General features: G+C 46.1%; 1 protein-coding gene across 2 annotated transcripts in view; it reads left to right on the top strand.

Moving 5' to 3' along the window:
• Nucleotides 1-10160, top strand: part of CABLES1 (Cdk5 and Abl enzyme substrate 1) — a gene marked incomplete at its 5' end in the record, with an annotated part of 75343 nt that extends 65183 nt beyond the window's left edge. For both annotated transcript variants that reach the window (XM_082305301.1, XM_082305302.1), the window contains 3 exons: nt 4217-4323; nt 5266-5473; nt 7086-10160. In XM_082305301.1, the coding sequence (XP_082161427.1) occupies nt 4217-4323; nt 5266-5473; nt 7086-7226 (456 nt within the window). In that variant the 3' untranslated portion in view covers nt 7227-10160. The remainder of the gene's footprint in view (nt 1-4216; nt 4324-5265; nt 5474-7085) is intronic.
• Between the last annotated feature and the right edge of the window lie 3596 nt (nt 10161-13756).

Below are 13756 nucleotides of genomic sequence, written 5' to 3'. Positions count from 1 at the left end.
TTTAGGGAAATATTTGCAAACTCTTCATAAAATTTGGTGCATCGGCATTGAACAGTGCTCCTACATGGGCAATACCAGAATTGTTCCAGACAGACAAAAATCCACGCCATTTACAGTCATGTCTTCTCCTCAACACGGCAGCTTCATTTGGGACTCGCAAGCCACTCAAGCGCCATGAAATGGCCTGAAACGGAGAAGGGAAGCGTAAACGCTGGGCAGAGAGCAGGCAGCGAAGGATGACGTGAGGTCAGAGCCCTCCCGTGCCAGATCCCAGCTGGTCCTTGTGGGTCACTGGGCCACCCCAGAGGTTCCCTCGACTCCATCCCTCGTGGGCAGGGGCAGCGGCAGGGGGTTGCTTCTCAGTGCTAAGCCGTTCGTGGGGTGCAGGAGGTGCCCCGGGCAGGAGCAGGGTCGGGGACCGGGATTTCTATGTGGCCTCGTGGGTGCTGTGCCCCAGCCACAGCGTGACAGCGAGAGGGATGCTCGGGTGCCTGGTCAGAAACAGTTGGAAGGGGTAACTGATTGGATCACTCAACAGACACTAATTCAGCATTGCTTGTAAATTACCTGTCAACAGATATTTTTTTTTTTTTTTTTTTTTTTGTTTTCTGCCTTCCTCCCTGGTGGGCAGGGTCCCACATGCTTGCATTTCTGTAGGCACCAGCTGGGCAAACAGCCCCATTGGCAAACCAATGCTGGGCTTCTGCAGCAGCTAAGAAAAAAAAAATCGGGGGGGGAAGAAGTTGCACAATTCCTTTTCTTGAGAATAAGGGCAGTTAGCTGAGCTCTCCAGCATGGCACTGACAAGATGAGACAGCTGCCGTAGAGCCAGTGTGTTCAAACATGCTGCCGTTATCCTGTTACATGAATCAAAACCAGCACACACCAGCTTTCATCTGGATTTCATTATTGTGATTTATATCGTAGAGACTGTTGTCTTGCAGGAAGCAGCAGTATACAGCGTTGGGGGGGGAGATTCTTATCAACAGGACAAAATTGACAAATCTCTCTGGTTAAAAATAGCCCTTCCACCTTACCATTTTCAGTTTTAAGCTGTCTGCTTATTCTCAAGCCTCTGAGTGCTTTGCTTTAAATAAAATTTTTTAAAAAGAGCTTTTCTCCTTCTAAAGAGAATTTAGCTGAATTCTGGCAAGTGTCCCACGGGCGGGCGGAGTCCCAGGTAAAACAGACGGTGCCTGCAGAGCGGCCGCGGGGAAAGGTGCGCGCCGGGGGGCTGCCGCTGCGGGGTGGCAGAGCCCAGGGCTCACCCCGCCGCTGCACAGTCGCCCCCGGAGCTGGGGTCACGCCGGCACCTACTTGTTGGAGGTGAAAGCGACTGAAACTTGCTGTCCGGTGTAATTTCTGTGCGGCTGAGTCCGGAGGATGGTCGAGCCCTCCCTCTGCTGCCGTGCGCTTTCTGCAGCGAAGGGGTTTCTCTCATGGAGGTGAGGTTTGTGCGTGATTTCATCCTCCTCTGTGCGAGGGAATATGATTACCTGGAGGGTGCCAAGTGCAAGTCTGCCAGAAGAAACCCATGATCACTTTGAGCGAGATAATTAAGATAAAACTAAGGACCTCCATGGTAATGGAGAGCAAACAACAGGCAGTTAGGTTTGCAGTGAAGCATGAAGCAAGGCGTCGTGTAGCTTTTCACAGTAGCACCGAGCTCACTCTTTCTAGGATTGCCCAAGACAACAGAAAAAATGCTGGTAGTAACTAAAATCATCTTTGGATTTAATAGTGGGTAACGTTTATGTGCTCAGTGTCTCTTGACTCTCTAAGTAAGAGCAGCATGGACCGATGCTTCTGTACTTTGAGTAGCAGACGGCACTGGTCTAAATTATGTTATGTGGCTTGTTGCAGTAGTCGTCTTATAGCAGTACCAGGAGGAACCCTCTTAATACTACATAAAACTCCCAGACTATCTGTGTGTCAGAAGCACCCAACTTGCTGATCCTCTGGCAACAAAACCAAGGGGTGGGCAGGCAGGCAGCGACATCCCAGGGAAAGAAAGGAGAGGAGTAATTGGTAGCTGCTTCATTCTTCTGCTTCGGAGGGCTGAGCCCTGCCAGGTGAGATGAAGCACATGAGAAGCTGTCTGTGACAAAGAGCCGTGGCCGCACAGGTGCGTGCGTACGTCCTTCCAACCTCAGCAAGATTAAAACCAGGCAGACCCGCACATTTCAGTTGAACCCTTTCCCTCCGACGCCAGGTAGGGCAAGGTTTCTCCTCCCTGTCTTTTCCTCTCTTCGTTTTATTCAGGCATGGCAGCGCGTTGCCTGCCTCAGCGCCAAGGTGGCGTATGAATTTTTGAGCTCAGTGGCACTGCGGCGTCTGCCCAGACCTGTGCTGGAGCTCATCCATACACATGCAGGGCAGCAGGGGTGGCTGAAGAGGGCTGATGTGGCTTTCTCTCTTTGGATGATTTTTTATAACTGGCAGCTTTCCGTAATAGGACTGAATTTCCTTAATAAATTATCCCCTTTATTGAGCAAAATTTGGACTGGTGCCTAACACATAACTGTGTTGGAGGGGCCTCACAAGCATTTATAGTTGAGGAAGATGGCAGGCAACTGGTGTGTGTGACGTGCCCAGCAGAATTGCCTGCCAGGACGTAGTGGGGAGCAATTTATCTGGAGAGATGATGCTTCTCACACTGCAAATCAGATAGCAGAACGGCCCACATTTTAAAACATGTGTACGACCATAACAACAAGGCAAGAAGTTGTTTTTTTCCTCTCTATTACAGTGTGTCTACCTCAAATACTGCTGTGCGCTATTCAGGGTAAACATGTGTTCTGCTTTCTTTTAAAGTCCTATAATTATCCATCATTTTGTTACCGTTATCTCATAAATAAAGTGCAGGAAAAGTTAGGTGTGTTTTACTCCCCTTCATGCTCATTTCGGATCCAGGCAAGAACATGACCAGGTAACAAGGGTTGTCCAATTGCTTTCTAGAGCCATTACGCTCTCTCTTCCCCAAGCCCTTCCATGTACTATTTTAATTATTGAAAAAGCTGCAAGCATATGCAGTCAGTCTTTTTGGCTGATTTAGGTTCCCATGAAGATATAATACAGCAAGGCTCCATCTTCTATAAAGGCATAACATGCGACAAGTGTTTTGCATGCCTCTTTCCACGTCTTCTTGTTTAGCGTTAACAGCCCTTTACCATAATATAGGTTAATCATAAACAGAAATTAGAAGGAAAAAATTATTGTACTGGAGGGAAGATGCACTGCACTGCAGACTGCTGCTCTCCCACTGCCTGTGCTTGAAGCTGGCCGGGAGCTGGGTGCCTGGGGACCAGGTTGTTCGCTGGCTGCCCAAGCTGGGGCTCTTCTCTGCTGCTGTCTGAGGGGCAGAACAGCCCAAGCCAGGACGAGAATTGGCACATCCCCAAAATGTAGGCCGGTTTGTTGTTCAGCTGGTAGACTTTGGCCAGGTGAGCGGTGACAGAGGATTTGGGTAAAACGCTTCCTGGATGAAGACCGAAGGAATGAGAGAAGTGCTGCAAGCCCATAGCTGCGAGAGCTGGCATTGCGCTACCGGCCAGGAGGGCCCTCTGCTACTTGGGGAAATTCTTTAGGTTGTGGCAAAAAGGAACAGCAGGCTCAATGTAAAGGAAATAGACTGTACGCTTTGTATGTTGTCCTAACTCAGTATTTTTGTCCATTTATTGCCTAACTTATGACAGCATTACTGTCTTGCGCTCTACTGAATGACCTGCCATGTAGGCTAATTACCTATTTTATCACAAATATGTGCTGTGGCAGTCAAGAATTCGTACCAGCAGTTTCTCTGAAGAATCAGTTTGAGAGAAATGCATAATATGTCTCAGAACTGCATGGAGATACGCACGCAAAATATGGTCATGAAATCAGTTATTGTGATGATTTTATTTGGTTTAACAAGACTTCTCAGCTAGCTTTTGTCCACCCACATTTAGCTTAAACTCGGTTTTAGCGATACTTGGAGGATCCTAATAAAGTACGTGTTGTTCGGGGCTTGCGCTCAGCAGTCGTCTCAGATTTCAGCTCACTTGTTCTGACGGAGCAGTCACAAAGAAATTGTTGCTTTAATTCAGACTTAATTTTCCCCTCTGCTGAAAGCATTGGGACTGACTGGCACTTGTTTGGTATTCCTTGCTTTTGGGAATTGAGTGATCTTGTTTGTTACAAACTAAAAGAGCAATCCTCTCTTGACCATGTGTTACAGACCACAGTCATAGACTACGTGAAGCCATCAGATCTCAAGAAGGACATGAATGAGACCTTTAAGGAGAAGTTCCCTCACATCAAGTTAACCCTCAGTAAAATAAGAAGGTACGTTGCAAAGCTTGGGAAGGCTGCAACGTGATGCAGCTGTCTCACATTTCAGTGCAATTGCTGCTGTACGTGAGGGGAAGCACAGCACTGATTGATCTTTCAGGAGCAGTGACCGGCAGAGGTGTGGAGTAAGTCAGTCAGATGATCGCTTTGATTAGCGGGCTGAGTAAACGAGATACGGGAATGTACAAACACGCACCGGTCAGGTGTCAAACCCAGCATCTAACGGGATGAGGATGCGAGCTGGGCATGCGCTCTACTAAAATATCCAGAAAAATAACACAACAGAGTCTCTAAGCTCATGGCACTTAGGTTAAAAAGAGACTGAGGAAAGAGAAATGCTGACTTTTGTGCCTTGTCCAGAGAGCATGGCCAGAAGCAAAACAAGTGGTCAGCTTCACAGCAAAGTTGGAGTATTTCATCACTGTTTCCGGTATAGCAGGCTAGACATATTGCTTCTCTGAAGTAATGATAATTTCGTTTGACTGAAGTGGCCAGAAGGATACTGAGTCGTGCTGCTCTGTAACCAGACAGTACTGCAGTACATGGAAAGGCTGTCAGTTTGGATTTGACCAACCATAACCAGCAGCAAAGCTGCATATTGAGCACAAGCAATCGAGCTGTTGTTGACTAAATAAATTGTATGCAGCTTAAGACCTCTGATGAAATATTGTTACTAAAAATGTCAAAGCTTTTTAGTTGCTTTTATAGTTTAACACAACTATCTATTCGGGGCAGTGAGGGGAAAGGGTGAGGTCAAAATGTGCCGTGAAATGCGTCCCCAACACAGAGCATAAAGATACCTGCCCGGTAAATTACGTTTTCCTTTTCCCCTCCCATTTGACTAAGGAGGAACCTCTGAAAGGATGACTCTTGGGGTGAAATGAGAAATGCTTTAAAATGCAGTTCACAGCATACTTGTCTGGTCTCTTTACTCAGCTTGAAGAGAGAAATGCGCAAGCTTGCTCAAGAAGAATGTGGTTTTGAAGAGCCCACAGTGGCCATGGCCTTTGTCTACTTTGAGAAGCTCGCTCTCAAGGGGAAGCTGAACAAGCAGAATAGAAAACTTTGTGCTGGAGCCTGTGTTCTTTTAGCAGCCAAAATTGGCAGTGACCTCAGAAAACATGAAGTCAAGCATCTTATAGATGTACGTATCCATAGATTTCCAGTGTTCCTTCTACATGAAGTGCCTGTGTATGGTCTACACAAGCCTGCTTGTCAGTGGCCACACTCTAAGTTTCCAGCTGTACAGCCAGCTAAATACCTTTCTTTGTTACGTATTTATGTGGAAGTAGTAGTGATCAATGTCACTGCAGAGGCGCGGGAAGCTCGTTTGATGTGATTGAAGACCCTGGTGTCAGATGCTGTGAGGGCTGAGAGGTATCTGACCACCATTCTGTCAATACAAGTCAAAAGTTAACCCTCAGGAAATTCATTTTGCTTTTAATTATGTTTTCAAGAATGTCAGTAAGGACTCTCCTTTGAGAGGTAAATGCAGATACTAATTTTGGGGGGAGTCTAGGAGACTACCAAGTTTATGTTTCTTTCATCAAGTTAAGCTTTTGGGCAAGAAAACCTAAAGAAGTGTTCCCATTAGAACACCTCACCCCAACTGTTTTTTTTTGTAGACTAAGGTGTTTGGTCTTCCACCCACTCCATATGAAAGAGTTAACAGAAGGGAGCATTACTCCATAATCGGTTTGCAAGCACTGAGATACCAATGTGATTTAACGCTACAGAAAGTTAGGGCAGGTAGCTGGTACTTGGCTAGAACCAACTCACTTAGTTCAAGAGACATGGAAACTTGGTTGGGGGGCAGAACTGGACTCATGCCCTTCTGCCACAGTCACAGAGCTGGGTCGACAGTCGGTTTGTTAGAAAGCCGCCTGAATAAGCAGAAAAAAAATCAACCCAGTGGGAGTTGGGAGATGTGGCCTCTCTTGCTATCCTGAAACATTGGTCCATCCTTAAGACACATTGAGCTTTTCAGTAGACCCAGTGGGGAGAGAAGTAGCAAGCCAGGGAGATCATAAGAAGAGGACGGGGGGGGGGGGGGGGGGGGAAATATCCCTGCGCAGCTGGTTGCCTACTTGTAGCATCCAAATCCAGTGCAAACAGCAGAGCAGATGGAGGTTTAGTACATTACAGCAGAAAGCCAGCTATGAAACCCATCTCATCCCCCTTGAGGACAGTAGTTTCTGTTACTCACCGTTCTTATGGCTGTTGCAGATGACACCTTCTGCCTCTGAGGTATTAAGATCAAATGTATCTAATTGTAGCAGAAATAATTTCCCCAATAGGGTGTTGTAACACAGTCTAATGCTGAAAGGAAAATTAGTGATTTCAAGCAGCGCAGGAAGTTTGTGGGCAGTTACGAGACACATGTCTTCCATTACACAAGTGATTTCAATGTTCGCATGAAGCCAGGAGTTTCCTCTTCCTGCAGCGGTAATCGCTGTGATCGTTAGAAGATGTATCTGCTGGAGATGGAGTGAGCGAAACGACAAACATGTCAGAAATAGCAGGGCAGGCTGAGCTTTGTAAGCTCACCTTCGCAGGAAGGAATCAGTACATCCAGTTCATCCTGCTCCCATTTTCTAAACCTAGAGCCATGCATATCCAGCAGGGCAGAGGTTTAATGACAGCAGCACGCATGTTTTGAATAGTGTCATCTGTAAGAAAGCACTAGAAAGTCAAATCCTCATTCACAAAGACTTCTTTTTATTATTTTTTTTTTTTTCCCTTGGCTGTCATTGCAGAAACTGGAAGAGAAGTTCCGGCTGAACAGGCGAGAGCTGATCGCCTTCGAGTTCCCGGTGCTGGTGGCCTTGGAGTTCGCTCTCCACCTTCCCGAGCACGAAGTGATGCCGCACTACAGACGCTTGGTGCAGAACTCCTAGCGCTGGCTGCCCTGCGGGGAAGGGGCTCCCGACTGTTCCCGCTTGGCTCTCCTGAGCCGCTGTTACTACTGGAAATGCAAAATCAGACTCCTAACACTTCACTCTCTCTCTCCCCAAAACAGTTTTTCTGGCAACATATAGGAAACGCTGCGTCAACATAAGACTCTCAGCTTTGACAGATTTACGTATCGTTACTTTCTCAAAGCAGGTGAAGACTGAGCTGTTGGTAAATGGTTAACGTGCTGAAACTGGGTGGCGACTGACCCTACCTGTGGGGACTACGGCTATAAAAGTAGGCAGAAATTTGAAGGGCAGCCTCCATGACCACCCCTCTCTCCATCACACAAACCCTGGAAGCCCACATGAGTGCATTCTCATAAGCGCTTTTTCTACAGACCTGCTGCAACTTCCAAGAGGACTTCTTAACGTGAAAAAGCTTTTAAAGAGGCTATCTTCACTGTGTCAAAAAGAATGTGCCAATCTATTTTTGTATCAGCAATTGAAAGTGCACTTTTTCCTGTGGGGTGTTTGTGTGTGTATCCGTGTGTGTGTGCGTGTGCGACACCAAACTGATCTCAGTCCAGGTGGTTGGCTTAGCTGTTTCCGAGTGTATCAGTTACTGATGGCGAAGATCAAGGTGACCTTACGTGTTTACTTCTTGAAAAACGTACCTACTGGAAAAGTGGTAAATGGGATCATTCTTGGACACTTGGTTTTTTTATTCTCTGATCTTTCCAACATAGTACCTTTGAAAGGATTACACTACTACTGCTACGAGAGAAGGATCAGCAACTGACCTTGAGTTTTCAGTCATGTTTGTGATAAAGATGAAAGCATTAGTATGAGATTTCCATGTCATGTTTTTTAAAAATATCTTGTGTTAAGCCACATGCATATTTTTAACCTTCGCACTTTTCCCACTGTGGAGATGGTTAGACTTGCACTCTGTAGTGTTGTATTTCTGTGCTCTATGTTAGAGTGCGTAATAAGCACATTTATTGTGCTGTATCTTAAAACAGTGTTTTATTAAAAAAAAAAAAAGAGTAGGGCTCAGCAGTATAACAGGTGTCTTAAGGCTCCAACAGCAGGGGCATCAGCTATTGTTACAGTTTTTGGTTTTTAACTAGAATTGACTGTGCAAAACCTAAAATCAGTGCCCATTGAAGTTAAAGGTCCAGTTCCTTTAGACATTTCAGTACTGGAGTTTTACGGTAGAACTTCTTGCAGCTTCCCTGGTTCTAACTGGACACCCAGAAAGCTGGAGGGTTTCATCCAAGCTCCCCGATGCTACATACACACTAAGCTAGCGCCATGCTTACGGACATCGTTCAGTTGTTATCCTGTGAGATTACACCCCTGTCCAATCTTCTCCTTTGCTGGTTCACTTAACAAGCCTTGCCCTCAACATGCCCCACACGGATCCGGTAAAGTCAAATACTTACAGTTATGGTATTTATAAAAAAAAAACTTAAAATCTCAAGCATGAGATTTTAGCTGAAGCCTTACCTCTCTAAGTTTGGGAGTGCTTGCTCAGAGTATGGAGAGGGCTTGTGAGCAGAACGTAGAGAAGTGGGACATACCAGAGGATGTAAACACACTAATGCTTACTTTCTTTCGCTCTTACTTTAATCAGTTTTATTATTTCCTTCAGTTAGGCCAGGAAACATCCAGTTTCTTTACCAGCTTTGACTCCTTTAAATTCTAGTATGAAAAACGCCTGCATATGATTGCTCTATAGGATCTGGAAAGGTTACATGTCAGGACAAATGGGAATTTGTTTGATGCTGTTGCTCTCCCTCCATTTTAAGGGGGAGGGTGACTATGCTAGCTTACCGTTACTATGAATACTTACCTAGTTACTGATCAGATACATTCCAACAGGATTGGGGAGGAGGGGGTAAAGAGAAAAGCGTGCACTCACCTCCCCGGTGCAACGCCCCATGTTGCTGCAACCCACGCATCACTCGGCCGGCGGCGGAGCGAGGGGAGGGGGGCCCTCGCCGGTGCCCCTGCTCCCTCCTCCTCCTCCCAGCCCCCACGCAGCCAAGGAACAGAGGAGCCGAGAGCCTGGAGCGCACCTAACACCTACGGCTGCCCTGCCAGTTTATTCAACCCAAAACGGCAGTGTAGTGTTGACCTACAAGCCAGAACGGTCTGTGGGTCTGCCAGGAGGGCTTCTATCCTTGGCTGCGTCCCTTCCCACCGAAATTGTGTATATACGTTCGAGGTTTGCTTCCGATTGCAGAGATCTGTTTCTAATAGCGACCACTCAAGGCTAAGCAGAAGCTTTACCTTTCCGTAAAGGCTTCTACCTTTTGCTTTTGAGTTTGATTTTTTTTTTTTTATGTTGCTTTATAGTATTGCAGGGAAAAAGCAAATTGTGATTGCAAGATGCAGACTAAAGAATGACAGTCTTACAGTAGTCTTTAGAGACGCTATTGAATCACGCTGTCACATCTTTTGTCTTCTGTGCTGCTACCCAACCCTGATCTACAGTTTACACAGATTTCTGGGATGAAATCTGATTGCTGGAGACTTTCTGCTTTTTGTTGTTGTTCTCGTCGTCGTCGTCTTGGGGGCGGGAAAGGGTTTCGGAGTGATGTTCAGTTACAGTTTGAATGTGGAATAAACACAATGGTGATGATGTTGCACTGTTCACTTAGGAACGTATATAAAGCCATATGATGCTAGATCTCAGAGCACAAAGCTTGGTCAGTACAATTATGGTTAGGACAACGGGCAGGATTTGCCCCCCTTTTCTCCCCAACCCTGGGAAAATTCAGGCTGAAGTGGTAGAGGAAATCTGTACCAAACAAAAAACATGTTGATTGTTTGCCTTTGTCTTACATGGTAATGAGTGTTGATTTACAAATGATTTTAGGTTCAACTTTAAATAGTTTGGGAGAATAATCCATTCCATATCACTTGTTCTGTTTTGAAATTATATACCGTACACTCTACCATGCAGAGTTTATTCCTTTTCTAGAAAAATAAATAAAAGTTTTAAAAAAATTGAAAAACCCTGACTCTTTTCCACCAGTGACAGTATGTAAAATTATTCTGTTCTCTCATCTGTACGTGTCAAATGGTTTTGGGTTTGTTTTTGTCTTCCTCTGGGACATAAAGCTGCTTATTAATAAGTCAATGGTGGGATTGCCCAAGGGCCCTTGCCATCTCCTGACATTCATCTCCCTCCAGAGCCCTCACTTCCAGGATCTTGCCTCCAGCCAAGATCTTAATCTTCTTCCCAGACCATTGGTTTTGGTTTGGGTTTTTTTTTTCTTTTTTTTTTTTGAAGCCCTTCTTTTTGGCACCAGCTCCTCCTGGAGGTGCCAGGCCCTGGTTCTCCCAGTCCAAACCATCGGTGTGGAGAAGGACGAGGCACAGGCAGGCTCCTCAGCATTGTTCATGTTTCACGACCCCTTGTTCACTGGAAAATTTGGGATATGCCACTTTGGTTTAGTCCAAGTGGTGGTAAAATTTACAGCTGGCCCCCATACCAGTTGTAGTTTACAAGCAGCCGCTTCTTCCGGAGGTTGAAAGTTCAGTTTTGGACATTGATGCATGCATGCACCCAATTATCCACCACCTCTTGGCGCTCAAGCTATTTTTTTCCACCTAAATCCAACACCTAGCTAGGCAGTCTCACCAAACACCACCCATTTATCGTGCATTTTCATTCAACATCAATAAAGTTATGCGAAAGGTTTGGCTCCCTACCTCCACCCATCGCTCTCTGGGTTCTCTAGAGACCCTCAACAGCTGTAAATCCTATCTGTGGCAATATGAACATAAGCTGGATTTACACAGACCCCAGAACATAAAAATACACAGAAAAATGCTTTACTAATCATTTTCCAAAACTACTCACTAACAGGCAATGGCTTCTTTGGGATAGGCTGTAACATCTTTAAATGACACACCTTCAGCTAATTGCTCCAGCCTCCTCAAATACGGAGCCTGCAGTTTAAGTCTTCCCTGGAAGCAGTGAGGAGTAGTTTGTTAGGAGATGGTAACACCTGCCCACGATGCTAAAGCATTTTGGCATCAGGCCCCACATTAAACATTTAAAAAAAAAAAAAAAAAGTAGTTTAGCGAGGTGAGAGACTGAGCAATCGCAGCAACAGTGTCACCACCATGGGCTGAAACGGAAATCTGTCACAAGTTGCACCTTTGGGGAGGAGAGGAGGGAGTGTAGGAGGCAGATTTGAACTTAATTTGTTCATCTTCCATTGTAAACTTTGTAGTCAAGAGGGGAAAAAAAAAAGATGAAAAAGAAACTTCAGGTGCATCCCTTCAAAGAAAGTTGCACACAAGCAAAAAGGCCTTTCTGAAATCCCAAACCTTATTCCTTCCCACCAGCTTCAGTGCGAGCCCATACCGCCAGAGACTCCCTGCCTCAGCCTGGAGCCTGCTGGTCCGGATAAGCTCAGAGGAGAGCTTTTCAGTCACTATAGACCAAAAAAAACCCTTGCCCAGATGCCAACAGCAAATACCAGGGCCAACAGTGAGAGGAGAAGCAATGCTTCTAGTGTGCTACTGAGAAAGGGCAGGAGCTGTGAAGCTGGGAAATGGCCTGTATACCTTCAAAGCAAGGCAAGGGGACCAAGAAGTAGCTGAAGTTGCTGCTGACTTGAGCAACAAACACTTCCTTCCCTTGGCAAGAGCTAAATATGGGCTACTAGCAGAGGTTAATTTACCCTTTCTACGCATTCCTTATATATAAGAGGGCTTATATAAAAGAGGGCGAGAGACTCTTTATAAGGGCAGAGAGTGACAGGACGAGGGGGAACGGGTTCAAACTGAAAAGAGGGGAGATTTGGATTAGATGTTAGGAAAAAATTCTTTACTCAGAGGTTGTGGACGCCCCATCCCTGGCAATGTTCAAGGCCAGGCTGGACGGGGCCCTGAGCAACCTGGTCTAGTGGGTGGCGTCCCTGCCCATGGCAGGGGGGCTGGAGTTAGATGATCTTTAAGGTCCCTTCCAGCCCAAGCCATTCGATGATTCTATGATTCCTCTAGCCTGTCACACATCCCTTTCCGTAATCTTGCTGAGCATCACCTTAAACCAGCTAAGACCATTGCCTCAGGTAAATTGTTTAGACAGATGCTCCAGGACTTAATTCTTCAAACCAGAAGAAGCCTTCCAGTTTGCAGTCAAATTTCATTGGTGACTAATTTAGAACTTTTTGACCTCCGGTCAGTATTTCATCTAACTTGAAACTGCAGTCTTTCCCCTATGGGAACTCTGGGATGGGGGTCCTCAGCAGCAGCAGATACTCTTAACAAAGCTCTGGTATCTAGTTAGACAAGATACTAAAAGGAGAAAGGAGAGGCAGGAAAATAATCCTCTTCCAAGAGATTCCAAGCCCAGTGAAGAGTTGCCTTGGCTAACATCAGTGGGTACATCGGTCGAGGAAGAAGTTGTGCAAGCCAGGTTTCCAGAACCACCGACACGAGGCCTAACTTTCCTCATTTTCTGTTCACCAGCAGCCATGAGCTAGCCATTATACTCTTCTCTCCTTCCCAACACACACAGACACAAAGGACAAGTTTTCATCTTCCCCATTGCTTCCCTCTGCCAACAGCTGGAGGGTTTTCTTGAGAGTTGACTGGGGGAGAGAGAGGATGAAGAAGCAGAAGGGGAGAATATAAAGCCTGATTTATTTACAAGCCAGTATTAAATACTCTGTGTTCACAAACAGAGACTGGTTTACGAGGAATGTATTCTGTTCATTGATTTGGGAGAGTATTGGGATTTTTCTTTCAGTTTTTAGACTAAGCTTTAGACAACCTTTCTTCAGCACTTTTGTAGGGGCTGGAGCCTTACAGTGAGGAAAGGTTTCGAGACATCTGGACTACCTCAAGCCACCTGTTTCTCCTCTGTTGCCACACCAATTACTTACGTTGCCCGCGTGGCTGCACTGTGCTGGGTTTTTACAAAGGACAAAGGCATCGTGTCGCAGCACGAGAACGGCGGTCGCAGCATCAGCTTTTAGTCTCTCACACCAGAAGACTAAAGGTTCCCCATACCGGTTCCTAAATTTCTGCCCATCCGTTTGCATATTAGGAACCCCTGGGAATGCACCGGTCTCAGCTCTTTCTCCTTCTCTCACACTTAGCCCATCATCACATATACACAAATTAAAAAGCAGGTAAGATGGCACATCTCGACATAGTTATAGAATGCTAAAAAAAAAAAAAAAAGCAAGCTTACCAAATGGTAAGCAGAAGAGATGCCTTATGTGCTGGCCTGCCCCCCCCTTGCAAGGAGCTGGGGTGGCGGTCCTGGCTGGGAGAGCAGCACGCGCGTGACGGCCTCCCCACCCTTCCAGGCTTCGACATTGCCTTGACCAAAGAGCCACTTTGGATGGGGAGGGGAGACAACGCACCAGGAATAGACTCAGAGTTGCAGAGCTGAGCAGCCCGACACGCTGCGCGGGGGCGGGAGGAACCGTCCGCGAAATTACAAATACGCAGAAAATGACAGGGGTCTGTGATTTCTGGCGGTATTTTCTGCTGGCAACCGA

Source organism: Platalea leucorodia (genome assembly GCF_965183815.1).
Source record: "Platalea leucorodia genome assembly, chromosome: 1".
Taxonomy (NCBI): domain Eukaryota; kingdom Metazoa; phylum Chordata; class Aves; order Pelecaniformes; family Threskiornithidae; genus Platalea; species Platalea leucorodia.
The sequence above is the reverse complement of the archived record's forward strand: the minus strand, read 5'-3'. Positions and strand labels throughout refer to the sequence as shown.